A 16175-nucleotide genomic window follows, 5' to 3' on the forward strand; every position below is an offset into this window, starting at 1 on the left:
GCAATACTTATGCTTAGGAAGTACAAATTGAAAAGTAACTGGGGTTGTAGTAATAATAATAATAATAAAACCCCAAAAAGGTTCTCCGCACTATAACCACTGATTAGAAGTGTCAAAAAGGTACTTGTTGGAAGTGAGACTCGGTTGAATGGTGTTGAAATGTCACTGATAGAGCAGTGGAGTTATGGAGCAGGCTCCTAGAAAAAGGTAGTGGAGACTTATGCAGTAAACGACTTGAAAGGTTTTTTGTTGATGCAAAGATTGATAAATATACAAAAGCCAGTGGTCACATGGGCTTTGTACCTAGGTTTCACGGCAGTTTTCAGAGCATGAGCAAACTGTATAGTCCCACTGGTCTTCATTTCACATTGATGTAGGTTTGTACTGTACATTTGCAGAGCGGTTATCATATCTTAGTGAGGATGTTACAAAAGAAAACCGTTACTGTTTCCACGTAACAGAAATGTGCTGAGCAATAGACTTTCTCTTATACAGAGATACGAACTTCATCTGCAGTGTTCACACACGCATAACACCTGGAAGGAACGCACACTCGCTGTTTTCAGGTTGCATTTCCCCAAGGAATCGTTTTGTGAAAGATGTACGAACCCAAATCACCTCTTCCCAAAAGTATTTCCATTGAAGTCAATCTGCATACAATCCTTTTTATAAACAAATTGATCAAAACTGCTATGTTGTAACGTAACGAAAATATGGTTAGAATACTGTCTATTTTCCAAATATCAGTTTTCAGTTCAAACGTTATTATTTTTATATTATTCATTTTGTGTGCGCTGCATTTACGGAAGTAGAAGCAGAATTATAGCTGTATGTGAATTGTCTCTTTATATTGCTGTGAAATTCTCAAATGCTTTTAACATCATATGCCAGAGTTGAAGCCAGGAGTGATTTACGCACGTTTGATGCTTATTATGAGATTTGTTTTGAAGCTGTTTCTTCTGACTAATGTAAAACCAGTAGCAAATAATTTGGTATGTGGTAATAGTATGAGATGTCAAGCTTTTTATAATGAGCAAAGTAATTTGATGCCCTTAAAGCACTAAAAAAAAGCAGCAATCCATGCGTTTTTTTTATTTTATTTAAACGCAGGATTGAAGCCAGGTTCTTTGGAGCTGAACCCTATGAATGTCCGCTCCGGGGACCTGCTGCATCAGGAGATTCTTAGCTGCGTGTAGCAGGTGCCGGTAGCCACTCCAAGGTTTACATTATGGCTAATTTTCAAAGATCTTGGGCCCTGTGGGCCAATGCGAAGCCATGACGTCACGCAGTCCTGCTTCCTATTTTCCCATGTGACGCTGGAGCTTTAAACTGCGCAGAGATACTGGCACTCCCTACGGAGGTATCTTGAAGCAGGGAGTCCCAGGAGCTGAAAGAGTGGAGACCCCTGCTTCAATCCTGTACTTAAAAATAAATAAAGGAAATAACTCTTGATTTTTATTTCTTATTTACTTTTTCAACTTCATTTGAACAATAGAGTAAGGATTTACTACCAGTGGAAACCCAGGTCAGGAGACATTAGACGTCTGACTTGGCAGCCATTTTAAACTAATTGCTATTCTATAAGCCATTCTGTAAACTGAGGTTGCATTTCCTGATAGGCTAGGCGATGCATGGTGGCTATGAGCTAATCTTAGAGGAAAGTACGTGTGTAAGTGTATTTCTATTGTAAATATCTGTTGGGGTTGTAACCTAAACCATTTGGTATTCATTTATTTGGGCCTAATTTGCATAGGAAATTGACATTCTACACCATGGAACGTTCTCACTCCGCCCTTTTATTTATATATAATTTTTTTATTTTTAATGTGAAATACAAAAAAACTTTATAGAAATTACCGGGGAAAAGGAAAAGTTAAAATTTTCAGATGTTCAAATCATTTTTTTTTTAAATTATAATTTAATCAGGTTTGTTATTTAAATTACAAATGTTACATTGTTAGTCATGGCTAGCATTACTATACCAGGAAAGGCTGCGTTAATGGCCTTTTTATTCCAAACAATCCCATCAATAAACATTTTTGGCAAGGTGTTTGTCTGTTTATTGCAAATGTGACCAGTTAACTGCTACGCAGGTTAACGGTTGATGAGTATCTAATATTTAGTCTTGGCAATGAGTGTCTGGTTGCAAGCAGGTATGCTTTTCATACCCTAAAGCCATTATATCCTATTGATTGCCGGAAATACATATGGTTGTTCTTATTGGCATCCCTTGGACCCTGGATCACTCGCCCTGCTGCTCTTAACAGAAGAGGTCTGCAGAAGACAACTCTAGAAAAATGTTTGTTCCAAGAACGTCAAACGGGCACCAAAACTCAAGCACTTTGTGCCATTCTAGGAATGGCTCCAAGGCGCCAAAGGGAACTAAATTAAATGGGGCATTAACCTGCATTAACCACTCTAGTGCTGAAGGAACCAGAAAGGAATTTGTTTGCACATAAGGAGTGTTTTCGATACTCTGCAGGTATCACCAGAGGTTTTGTTACGTTAAATCCACTAATAAGAAGCTTTTGTGAAAGTAGCAATGTTTAACCTTCTTGTGCCAATGATGCATCTTCTTTTATTCCCTGCAGTTGTCCATATTTGGCAGTGAAGATTACTCCTGCTATTCCTGTGGTAGGTGGCATCCTGGTCTTTTTTGTCATGGGGACCTTGCTGAGGACCAGTTTCAGTGACCCTGGTGTCCTCCCTCGTGCCACCCCCGATGAGGCTGCAGACCTGGAAAGACAAATAGGTAATGCAAAAGATAAAGCACAGCTCTCTGGCCCCAGCCTTCTCTTTCCTGGACACTCTTGCTTGAGCCTGTTCTGTAATGCTGCAGGTTTCTTCTTCCTTTCTCTTAGCGGAGAAGGGCTTCTAAAAGCCACCTAGTAATCTGTAATGGTTTTCAAAAGTAACCATGCTAAACATTTCCAAAAGATAATGGTTAAAATGTATTTGGTGATTTTGTTCGTTTTCCTTAATCCTTTTGCTTCAACGTGCTGTAGGAGTAGATTAGTGACGGGATTGTTTAATGTGTTAAATCTTGGTGCTACTTGGAACTGCCACCTACTTGGCTGCTTTTTAAGTAACACCATAGGGGGACAGGTATATTCATAGTCTAATATTTTGGTATGTTCCATTCACTCGTAGTGATATAAAAGAAAAAGGTACTCACAAATCCAGGTTCTCCATTTGATTCATATTTACAATAGAATGTCTGATATGACCTTATCCAATAGTTAAATGTAAGGGATTTATCCAGTTAAATATTTTAAATGTCTGTTTATATTTTAGCCTGTGATGTTTACCTGATCTATTTCGTAATACAATTAATTGTGGCACTAGGTATCTTTAAGCAAATTGAGTGCACGCTTCCCACCCGCCCCCTCCCAGGCCTCCTCTTGTTCTGTTAGTTATGGTACTATGTGACACCACCATTAGTCAAAAAGCAGTTGGACAAAGCAGAACCCATGGAAAATAATAATTTCTCGTGATGCCCTGAGATTTTTAGGAAGTCCATTATAATGATGGGTTTTAACATGTTTTGCTATATGGGGCTGCACCTCTTAGACCTGGAAATTTGGCCACCAGTGGCTTTGACACTAGTATCCTCAACACTTCCTCAAAGGTAGATGCATCTTAAAGATACATTGTGGGTTATTCAATAACTGAAGTCAATGGGTGTTTTTACACGGCAGTGCTCCAACCTCCACTATCACATTTTGATGCGTAACCCGCATTGTATCCACGTGTCTACGGCTATATTGACGCATTATTCTTGCTTGACAATATTTCTGGATATTCAGCATAAACACACAGTGCTTGTTGCTGAAGACTGGTGGAGTAATTCTGAGAACTTCAAACCAGAAATCTTGACACACATTTGCAACAAGTACTGTATTTGTTTTCCCCTTTTCTTTGCTTACATTCCATTACACTGTTTAAAATGTTACTAAGATGTTGATTGTGTCGATGTCTTTGCATTTCTGATGTGATCTATGTGGTTAACCTAAAAGGAGCGTAAAGCAGCATCTACGTATAAGTGGACATACTATTCTTTAAAGGTCCTGTTGCTCCTTGAACAACTGATACGGATAAGGTATTTTCATCTCGTCATTTGAGGATTTTACCTGCCACAGAGCAGGGTTTGGTTTGTACAGAGTACTGTATTTTTCATGCAACACACTTTTGAACTAATTAGCTGATCAATTCCAGAAGATAAAGATATGTATATGCGTATGTGTTTCCTCCAGGGATATTGCAAAAGAATAAAGAGTATACGGTTGGTAAACCAGTACTTGAAGGTAGGTCTGTGTAAATATTACATTGTGTTGCTGCTTTAGCGAGCGGTTCTAATTTTCAGACCCCGGCTCATTGCATATCACACCTACAGAATGGGGCTCAACCGCACTTTGCAGCCAAGTTATACATAAAATCAGGAACCATTCCTGGGACACTGTTCAAAGTTAAAATATAAAGTAATAAAACTATGGGCAAACACTCGGATCACAAAAGTGTGAAGGTTAACCCTTGTAACATCTCCACACGGGTAAAGAGAAGCGGAGACACACCGCACAGTGTTTCATGAAATCTTGTGTACTTTTGTAGTACAATTACTGTCTCAATTTATAGGCTGCAATTTTACATACAGTATAATCTACGCATTTACTTTCTTTGAAGCAAGTTCATAAAATTGAAACCGTGTAGCATTAGCACGAAGTGTTTTGTTGAAGTCATGGTTAAAATTATTTTTCCGTGGGTGAGGAGAACATGCCTAAGTGGAAGGAAGAGGCAGTTTGACAACTGGAATCTGGCATATATTAGCTGTACGAAAGTTATTGGCATGAAAGAAAATCAAATGGAAACCATATGAAATCAACAGCGATATGTATATATGCACTGTATAGGTGTGGTGTATTACTAGTCCCAGGTGCCCTCTAGGCAGCCCTGTGTGTGTTCATGGATTTGCAAATAGAGGTTTCGTTCTCCCCCGGATTTCCCAATGATCTTCCAGGTACTGTGGTTGCAAGTCTGCTCCATGTTGCTCCAACCTATGTTCTGATTTATCTTCCCGTCTTGGTATCCAGCTGAGTAACATCTTTGCCCAACAGTGGTCATTTCTTGCGATGTCTAACCCACTGTCGTAATTTCTTCACACTCTTGTGATGTCACAGGCTTCTGTTTGCTTTCAAACCCCTTCATTAATTTTCCTGTATCTTCAGGTAATACCCAGCGTGCATCTCTCCATACTTGTATTGTATGTCTTTATTTATATAGGGCCATAAATGTACATAGCGCTTCACAGTAGTAATACATGTGGTAATCAAATAAATAACATAATATAAATAACAGATCATGGGAATAAGTGCTTTAGACATCAAAGTAACATTAAGGAAGAGGAGTCCCTGCCCCGAGGAGCTTACAGTCTAATTGGTAGGTAGGGAGAACGTACAGAGACAGTAGGAGGGAGTTCTGGTAAGTGTGTCTGCAGGGGGCCAAGCTTTATGTATTGTGTTCAGAATATCCACAGTGCACAGAGTTGTCTGAAGTTTCTGAATTCTCTTTGCATTTAGGGTCCAAGTGCCACATTCTTTCGTGGGCACAGGCAGGTTGCACAAGTCTGTCTGAGATTCTTATGGAGACCCATCTCACTTACTTGCTTTGGCAAGTTCTCTGATTTGTTGCTGGGGATCTTCTGGATTTGTGAAAATAAAGTAATCTGCAAGTCGTAGGTGTCTCAAGTATTCACTGTTGACTTTTTTGTATTCCTTTTTATTCCCAAATTGAATGTCTTGAACAGTTCAAGCTTTGGTGACATGGGCTCTCCCTGCCACACTCCGTTGCTGATCCTCATCTTGTTGTCTTCATGTAATCTAATGGTGATATGGCATTCTCGTAAATGTTCCTTTGTCAGTGTACGTTTCTTCAATGCCTCTACAACTGCTGAGGTGTAGATGGAATCAAATGCATTTTCATTTTAAAAATCGTAAGCCGAGTGGTAGATCATACTCATTACGTCAGAAAATCCCTTTTATCCCTAGATGTTGTCCATTGTGTTGTATCCAAGGTAAAATCCCGCTTTTTCTGTAGGCCGGGCAAAGCCCAAGGTCTGTTGCAGCAAAAAAAATAGCAAAAGCCAATGACGTACCATGTATGTCATAAGGGCACTGAAGGGGTTAATGAAGAATCTGCCATTGTGTGCATGACAAATCTGTAGATGCTTGAAGAAATATACACAGAAGTGCTTAAATTAGGACTTCTAACTAATTAACAACTTCTAACTATTGTTAAATTAATCTGCTATTCTTGTGGGACTCACAACATGTTTTCCTCTACAAGATGAATAGGATCCCCAATGCTACGTCAATTCTTGCAACTCCACTATCATGAATACGTTATAGGGAAATTTCTTACACAATGCTTTTTTTTTTTTTTTTTAAGTTTCTTTTTTGGCAAATACCTAAACATAAATGTTTGCACCATGATATTGGCAGGTCTAGATGTGTTGAATTTCTCATAAGAAAAAAGCCAATGGTTTATGGATTCCAGTTTACACACTGCCAAGCAGCAGATCAGCTGTGACTCGGTAGAGCTTAAATCAGGACTCTTCAACAATTCTCCAAAAGGCCAAGATCAGAAAACCTTAAGGGGTAGAAGGGCCACAAGCTTATTGCTGTCATTTATGATCCATTTAAAGACTTGAATGATCATGTTTCAAGAATTTAGAACATCTGTAACATATTTAGATTACTTTAATTTAAAAATAATTTTGAGAAATTGTACTTTGCTCTGGCTAATTTTAGTAGTTGCTTAAGCAGGTGAGACCAAGGGCAACATGAAGTCCCTTCGCGGGCTACCAGTTAAAGTGCCCTAATTTACCAGATTTAAAGTGCACTGATTTAATAGAACAGGTGTTAGACCTCAAAATGGACCCACTATCTGCAGTTCAGACCACATTTATCCAATTTTTGTATAGGAATTATATTTGAGCATTAATTTACATGCAGAAGCAGCAAGAAAACAATATAGCAAGTGCAGCACTTAACTAAGATTTGACTCCATAAGATTGTTTGCGGTCCCAAGGTTCAGCAAAGTATCCGGCCGCTCCTCTTTCCATGCACCCCACAACTGGAACAATCTACCGGAGACTCACAGCCACCACCAGTCTAAGTTCTTTCAAAACTAAAGCGGTCTTTAATCTGGTCTGTAACTGCTACATACGTCTATAATATATATGACCTCTAACTGTGCATGCTAGGTCTTGTATATAATGTATACCCTGTTCCAGGAGCACGCAAACGTTTTTTGCAGCGCCCCCCTGCCTTACCTGCTCCGTTGGCCGCCCCCTCCTTACCTCCCGTGGCATCATTTGATGGCACGTTACCATAGCAACCGCAACGTCACATGGCCCCGCTGCATTGCCATGGTCACACGTGCTGAATCTGGCAGAATCCCGGTAAGGAGGCCTCGCGAGGTCACTTGGCATTTAATTTAAATGCCTGGGGGGAGAGCGCTGGACCTCTGCAACCTCCCGCGCCCCCCCCCCCCCCCAAAAGAATCTTGCGGACCCCCAGTTTGCGCACCGCTGCCCTGTTCACTTAAGTAACTATATATTTGTAACCATTTGTCCTCATAACTCTATGCTCAGGACATAGATTTAATTCTTAATGTATTTCCTGGTAAAACATTTTATAAATAATATTAATTGTGAAAATAGGTGTTGGGCGAGCTAGGGACAGAAATAGGTAAAGAGCACCTATAATATTAATTGTGAGAATAGGTGTTGGGCGAGCTAGGGATAGAAATAGGTAAAGAGCACCTATAATATTGTGATTATCCGTATTATCTTGCAACAATATCATTTACTACCCTTGAATGATCAGAGGGAATGAATTATCTCATTTCACGCCGATAAGTCTGACTGTAATGGCATACCAGACATATTGCATAACTATGCTTTTATTAAGTCTTAGCCAGACACACACTACCATCTTCTGTTCAGATTGCATGCCCATACACAGGACTTCATAGCTGTGCATATAAGCACAGAACTCCACACATGCACTGACACAGCAAGGGTTAAGAATGACGTCATCCCCCTGGAGGACCTATAAATACCTGCTAGCCTGCAGGGTTCCCTCATCATTACTCACCAATCTGCCTTGAAAAAGCGTCTCTCGCGAAACGTGCGCGTCGGCTCTAATTTCAGACGTGCACGCGCAGAGTCTGATCGCCACCGCACCTGATTGTCTCACACTGCGAGCTTGTGCGGCTCTCTGCCTCTGCAAAATATAGGTTTTCTAAGTGCCCCGACGGACACACAAAACCTCCTTCAGACATACAGTACAGGGATACTATTCTCTCAAGATCTATGTACTCCTGATAAGTTTGAGAGATATTGTATCTCAATAGCCTGCAACGTTATACACTCCTGCTTATATACTCACCACAGTATGAGTCTCTCTAAAATAGCAGTGCCCGTGGGCTACTTATCAGTACATTACCTTTGATCACTAGCATCTGCCTCATCTGTGATCCATTTCCACTCAGCTGACTTATGATTTATAAGTGTATGGTTCTCCTGATAATAAAAGAACCTATACTTTACCACCTCTAACCACATAGGATGAATAGAGGACACTCTCTGAACATAAGATTAATCCCAAGGTTACTTGAGGTCAAAACTACTGGTGTGGCTGCAGAGCTAGCCACATACTTATTAATGCTCAGGGGTTTAAATCCAAAGGACCTTATATACTATTATCGGTCCACACTACTCACCTCGGCATCTATTAAGCAGCTATATCTAGCAAAGATCGTCTAGGTATCATACAGATCTACCTAGATCATTGCTGCACACACCTTGAAAGGTTATTTGAGGTCATGTCAGCAATAGTAATGGTGCGGATTTACCTACATCATTATTAACAGTCACATGTGGAGGACCCAGTTAAGCTCTGATCAAACATTTTATTTGCTGGTTGAACTGTGGCACACCCGATATATTATATACTGGACACCACAGGAATCATACCGGCTACTGTAAATCAAACCGTCTTATTTATCACATTTTGGTCTATCAGTCTGCCTGTTAAATTGATTTACAGTATGATATCTTGCTCACGAGAATTCCCTGCACGTCTCCACCTACCTACAAATCCTTTACAAGGACTGTTATCTAGTGTAGTATTAGCATTGGTCTATTGACACACTATTACTTTAGGATCCTGAGCCAATACGGCTATCGGCATCTGGATCCAGTGTACACCTTCAGCTCGTCGATTACGTTTTAACTACTACATTTATCACCAGAGGGTGAGCCTGAGTGCTACTCTTGGGTTCCTTTTCTACCAGCCTCTTATAAATAAATAATAGCAATGAGCATCCTTTAAAGCCGTATTGCTTAATCAAAGCCTAAAGCTTAAGGTCGTTTACATTGTCAAATCTTCACCATATATGATCTATCCTTCACTAAATGCTTCTCTTTGTGTATTACTATGGTGTTTTAATGTACCCCATCAGACACCCAGATCGGTTTACACCATTTGTGCAATAGATTTTTTTTTTTTGTAAATTAACATCTGCAATTATACAGTTTGTCTATCCATGTAGCAGCTTTCTGTTTTGGAGAAATAATCACAAACTTTTGATAGTTTTATGCGCCCATATGAAATACATTTTCCGAACTGTTTGATTTCACTTGATTTCAACAGACCTATTGGTAAAGAGTGCTGCTACAAGGGGGAAATTGGGACACACTTGGAAAGTGCATTCTGTTTCTGTGCTTTATACAAAATATCATATAGAAAAAGTGGAAACCTGGGTAATTATATCCGAACTGGACTCACGAAAGCAGCTTAATGATTCTTATTCACCCATAGGGAGTGCGTAAAGACACTGACTCTAAACAAGGACACTGAGTTTGAATTGGAGGAACCTGGTTCATATCCTGGTGTCAGCTCCTTGTAAGCTTGGGCAAATCACTTTTTCCCTGTGCCTCAGGCACCAAAATCATAGATTGTAAGATCTGGATAGGAACTGTGTATGTAACATTCCTATGTGCTACATACCGCGCGCTGTACTGTAATTGTGACGCGCTTTGAGTCCCATTAGGAGAAAAGCGCTATATGAAATACACTTATTATTAACACACGGGTTAACGGATGTTTCGGTAACGGTTATGGGTGAATAAACATCTTTGAGCATTTTTCTTGAGTCTAGTGCTGATATAAGCTATGTTCCATTTTTGAAATATGTATATTTATGCACCTTTATTGCAGTGAAAACAACCATTGTACACTAGAAAAAACAAAAGATTTCTTTCTTTAAAAAAAATAAATAAAAAAAGATATATATTTTTATTTTTCAGTACGAATGTGTGAGACTTCAGGATGTTTTTGTTGGAGAGAAGGTTAGCCAAACAAATGATCAGCAGTTCCATTTTCTAGTTTCTAATTTACTGTTCAACTGGGATGACAACTCACTTTATTATTGTAATCGGGGACTGTAGGCTTTATTTTAGAAAACAAATCTGCGTGGGGAAAAGTACACTGAGAAATGACAGCAGAAATATTTAATCCTTTGTGGAAATGTGTGTGGGATACTAGATTATGTTGCATGCGATTGCATTATACCATTGTGGGCGATCCATCTTGAATAACAAAAAGGACACATCCATTTCCCTTCTTTGCAAAATTCCTTGGAGTAGTCTAAACTAGTCATCTAGTGCCGGACTGTTGCCCTCCCACACCCAGACCGCGCCATTTCAGACAAACCATTTTTGTAGAGCACATTTGCTCTCTTCCAAATTGCTACGGTGAGGTTTCCAGCCTGTGAAGATACTCTGGAACAGTGCGCCTTAAAATACAGGTGTCATGAGAATGAGTTGCATCCCTGCTGGGTTTAGTAAATAAAAAGAATGCTACAGTATGGATTCTAAACTTTCATGGATCTGGGCTAAGAAGCGGTTGTCTGGACAATTTTAAGTGCCTGTGAAACTGGTTGGATGTCACGAGAGAGGATTTGGCCCGGGATTAAAGAGGTTACACCCCATTTGGCCCCCCTCTACTCTCACCTGGGAAGCAAGGGGTTAACTGGACTGAGATCCAGTAATGTGTTTTTTACCTTGCTTCAGTATCCAAATGTTTATTCACCTGTATAACTGTATTGTGTTATCCTGGTGTTTGCATTCACACATACACTAGGGTTGATGCGGGAGGGAAGGGGTTAAGATTAATTTAGTGATTATAGTCCTTTGTTCCCTTTTCCCGCCTTTTCAGGCTCCATTTTGCAGCCGTCCATAGGTCGCCATTGAGCCTCCATGCTTTCTAATGGCAGAAGTAGCGGTTTTGGACCTGTTTTCCAGCGACGACCAGCAGGTGGCGTCCGAGAGGAGGAGCGGCGGTTTCCCATTGTAAGTCAATGGGCTCATTGACTTCAATGGAGATTCCTCAACGCTGGCCTCGAGGAACAGGTTGGCAGCCATCCAGACCGCAAAAGTGGATACAATGTCTTTGAAAAGAGTTTAATCACTTCGGTCAAGTTCAAAGACAATTGGCGTGGTTATCTTAAGTTATAGGGCCCCTGGGAATAAAGTTCTTTTTGTCCCTAGCTCCTTGGAACCCCCACACACGATCCACACCGGGTCCAGGAATGAGAGACCCCCGTAAGGGGTCGAGCGGAGGAGGGTCGCGCCATTGACTTCAATGGCGGAGCGGAGGTCCCATTGAATCTAATGGCGGCGTGCGCCATGCATTGTCTATGGCGGCGCCGGCCATTGATTCCAATGGGGAAAAGCCGCGTGGCGTAAAAACGACTAAGTGTAAAATGATGAAAAATGTAAGTCCATATCTCTGGTTCTGGAATGACCAGGGGGATGGGATTTGGGTGGCATGTAGCCCAGGTTCCGGCTTTAATGCATGACCCTTCCCAGCCCCCTCCGACCAACCAGACGGAGTGTGGACGAATGTAAAGATTTGTGTTTTTTCCATAAGCTCCAATGGCGGCGTTTCCCCATTGAAAGCCTATGGCGGGAAATCCCATTGACTGCAACGGCGGAGCCCGCCATTCAACGCTATGGCGGCGGACCCCGTTGATTTCAATGGGATTTAGTGAAAAACTGAGATTTCTTTTTAACGGTGATTTTTATAATAAAATATGAAACGGTTTATATGGTATTTGTATATCTCCGGTTCCGAAGGTCGCAGCAGGCTGAAACTTGGACCCTATAGTGTACCAGTTCCGGCATTAAGGTCTGGAAAGTTTGGACCCGCTGGACCTACCAGAACCGGGTATTTTAATGTGTAAATATTAAAGTGTATATGGGATTTTGGATCTGCTCTGAAAATGCAGACCCCATCTGCTATGCTAATAGGGCAGGAAGGGCATCCTGAAAGAATTAGCATAGCCCTGTGATCAAAAGTTAACTGCCCTGATTGTTTATACTAGGGGCAGGAACAAAGGAGCGGAGTTTTTTTTTTTTAAGTGTGGTACTTCACACTTACAGGGGAAGCCAAAATCTACTTCAAAGAGATTTTTCTAGCCAACTCGGCGCCAAGGGTTAAGAGTAAAGGATTGAAATGGTATATAAGTCAGTCACCCTTTACTCAGTTGTGTTCATGCATGGTCTTCATGATCTTCATGTATTGTCGTGATGTCTACATCTGAACCTGAATTATGGAAGAAATGGCCCATCCTGTATCCTGATGGCTTTCTTGTCCAAACCTTTCAGTAAGTGTCTATATTTTGTCTGTTATTTGTATAATCTGTTGTGTTCACCTTTTTCAAGGAATAAATTATATTTTATCATATCTAAGCCTCGTTCAGTTCAACCCAGTTATATTTTTGGTGTATTATTATAGCCTGTTACAAAGTTACCGTCACATTGGAGATGTACATTTTTCAACCAAGGTTCAAATCTGCGCTCATAAAACAAAGGCAAACATTTAGATATTTAACAGTATATAGTTATTCTTTAAAAGCCACACCAAAATGTCACTTTTGCCTACTCTGACATTCAGCAAGATCACCACGCAGGTAGTCCAGTTGAGTTTTAGGTGAACTCTGCAGCAGCCGGAGATGTACAGTAAGCTTTGCGTTCCTGTAGTGGATTTTCTCCTATGTCGCACCATTTATTCAGAAAGCTATACTATTGCAGAAAGTCTACATCCTGACCATGTTGCAACTAAGTGTGATCACCTTTTGTGTTTATTTTTTAATATCTGCAAAACTTAAATTTTAAGGTGTGTGTGTGTGTGTGTGTGTGTGTGTGTGTGTGTGTGTGTGTGTGTGTGTGTGTGTGTGTGTGTGTGTGTGTGTGTGTGTGTGTGTGTGTGTGTGTGTGTGTACATCATAGCTGTTTAATCCAGCAGCAGCGTTGTATGGTGGCTGAGAAGCCCTTGGGAGCATTTCTTAATGTTGCAGCGAGTTTCTTTCCCCTTAAATAACAAAGCCAGTGAGCCACGGAAGAGTGTCAAAAAAGCACGGAATGGGGGCATGTGGCCTTAAAAATGATCAGTGTAAAACCCTACAAATTTCAGGTAATGTTCCCGCACTAATGATTGCACCTATTACATTGCTATTTCTGTGCAGCAAAGAATCTCTACTGTTTTGCCAATGCCGGGAATTAGTTGTCAGATTAGAGAGTGGGTGCACACTTGCTTTATTAAACCTGCCCAAGGAATGGAAATACAGCTGAGCTGACTGCTTATCATCAACAATATAGAAGTAATGATTTATGCAAGGCAGGAGGAAGAAACCATGAAGAAAACTACTGTGTTTTGGTTTACACACATGAGAATTTGTACCCATACCTTGAGTTAGGAGATAAACTCGCTTCAATATATCACATAAAAAAAACTTTAATTGGTTTAGTGGGTGCATGATAGTACTGCCAACAGTAAAGTAGAAGGGGGCAGAACGGCCAGGCTTGGTAGGTAGTATGAGGAGTTTCATTTTTTACATGTTAAGTTTGAATCGGCCATCAAGGAAGATACGGCGGAGAGACATTCAGGGAAGGTCTAAGGACAGGGGTGAAAGGTGAATTTTTGTCATCAGCATAGATGATATTTTAAATCAAGGGATGTGATCGTCACCTAAAGTTTGTGTAAAGAGAACAGAGGTCACATGACCCACTCCTGGAGTACCCCACAGAGATCGACAGAGGAGGTGGTGTTGGCAAATGAGCCAATGAAGGTAAGATTTAGAGAGCTAAGAGGAAATCCAGGGTGCAGCTCGGTTACAGGTATGGAGTGTGAAGGAGAAGAGGGTGGTCACCAGTATCAGACTGCGGAGAGGTCGAGTAATATAAGCAGGGTATTGTGACCTTGGTCTTTGGCAGCAAAGAAGTTTAGTTATTTTGGTGAGGGCTGTTTTGGTGGAGTGAGCAGATTGTAGATCTATGACAGAATATGAGGTAAGAAAATCGAGCAAGCAAGCGAATACAAGGTATTTAGAGACAAGGCAAGAGGGACACGGGGCAATAGTTGCATACAGGTAGGGTCGAGCTTGCTATTTTTGAATAAAGGTATTACACTTGCATGCTTGGCGGTAGGAAAGGTATCGACAGAGGGATGAGATTAAAATGTGTGAGTGGATGAATTAGGAAGCAAGACTTGATGTAAAGAAATGGGGTCAAAGGGGCAAGTGGTAGAGGGAGATAAGATCAGCAGCTGCACTTTCTCCTCTGTGACAGAGGAAAGAGTCAAGAAAGGCAGAAGGAGAGCTAGGACGAGGTGTAGAATGAGGGGGGTGCCTTGCCGAATGCAATTCACCTTTGACTTGAAATAGTCATCAAAGTCCTGAGGTGAAATGGAGGAAGAAAAACCGGTTAGACGGTTGTCTGAATTGAGTCAGACTGAGTTGAGGCGGCTTGGGTTAGACTTGAGTGTTGGTTGGTGAAGAAAAGTAGGTTTGTTTAGCCTGGGAGAGGGCAGGATTGAAATCGGATTTGTAGTGCAGGAATTTTGCAATACTATGAGATTTCTTCCAACTAGCAGTTTTTGTGGCGATTCTTATGTTCCAAAGTATAGTCAGGTTTCCGACAACTTGACCACATTTGTTTGTAAATCGCATTTTAAATTGTGCTGAAAACCATGTACCACTAATTCCAGCAATCTACATTCAAGAATCGCAAAATGGGAAATTTCCTTAACTGAAGTCAAATCCACCGGGGACAGTGAACTCTACATTCCGAAGTATTCCCAATGCTGTTTAGCAGGTGGGGATGCTAGCAAATTGATTCGATCGCCACCAGAACCAACGTGAAGTTTCCACTTTTTTGTTCAATGAACCGGGAAAACAACCCTTTCCTGGTGGAATTTCCCCTTTAGCCAAATTTTTACCCCATTTCCAATTATTACCAGAGTCCTGCAGGAAAAAGCCAGGATAATGACCATCATTCCTTTTTAGCCCAGAAGGGCCTAGTTTTCGTAGCAAGTACATTTTACCAAAGCTTTCATTGGAGCTACCTACAATAAAATTGCTTTTTTTTTTTTTCAGGGCCCATTCTACCATTCAGACTTGAGCTGACTACAATTTCAGCATTGGAACTTGAAAGGTGAAAATTAGATAAATAAGGCTCTTCACCACAAGTAATTCATACCCTTCTACGGGTGTATATAAAAAAAATCAACTTGCATAGCTTGTAACCGAGCGTAGTGTCCTTACAATCAAGAGGATCCTGCTGAAATTGCAATTTAATATTAAATAGTTATAGTCAGTGTTCGACAAACCTATACATTTGCACGCCCCGGGCGAGTGGATTTAACATCGTGGCGAGCTCCTATTGGCCCAAGCAGCACACATGTGGTACTAGGTGGCGAGTAGATTTTTTTTGTTCGGCGAGTAGATTTTTTGGTGATTTGTCGACCACTGGTTATAGTAGATGAGGTTGAAAAAAGACTGCTGTCCATCAAGTTCAACCTATGCAAATAATATCCACATAGGTGCCGAAGCACAGCCACACCAATGGAGAATAGGACACGAAAGGTCTTTCAAGAATTTATTAGCTAAAAAGGCATAAGGACAGACATCCTAATAGCACTCTGACATGTTTCACGCACAGGGCGCTTTACTCTTTGATAAAGCGCCCTGTGCGTGAAACATGTCAGAGTGCTATTAGGATGTCTGTCCTTATGCCTTTTTAGATAATAAATTCTTGAAAGAACTTTTGTGTC

The 16175-nt window shown here is 40.8% G+C and overlaps 1 protein-coding gene across 5 annotated transcripts in view; it reads left to right on the forward strand.

Annotated features, from left to right (window-relative positions):
- The window catches only part of ZDHHC14 (zDHHC palmitoyltransferase 14), a 164973-nt gene that overhangs the window by 101048 nt on the left and 47750 nt on the right, over window positions 1-16175 (forward strand). For all 5 annotated transcript variants that reach the window (XM_075596987.1, XM_075596983.1, XM_075596985.1 and 2 more), the window contains one exon: window positions 2592-2752. In XM_075596987.1, coding sequence (XP_075453102.1) covers window positions 2592-2752 — 161 coding nt within the window. The remainder of the gene's footprint in view (window positions 1-2591; window positions 2753-16175) is intronic.

The sequence above is a fragment of the Ascaphus truei genome, chromosome 4 (genome assembly GCF_040206685.1).
Source record: "Ascaphus truei isolate aAscTru1 chromosome 4, aAscTru1.hap1, whole genome shotgun sequence".
Classification (NCBI taxonomy): Eukaryota; Metazoa; Chordata; class Amphibia; order Anura; family Ascaphidae; genus Ascaphus; species Ascaphus truei.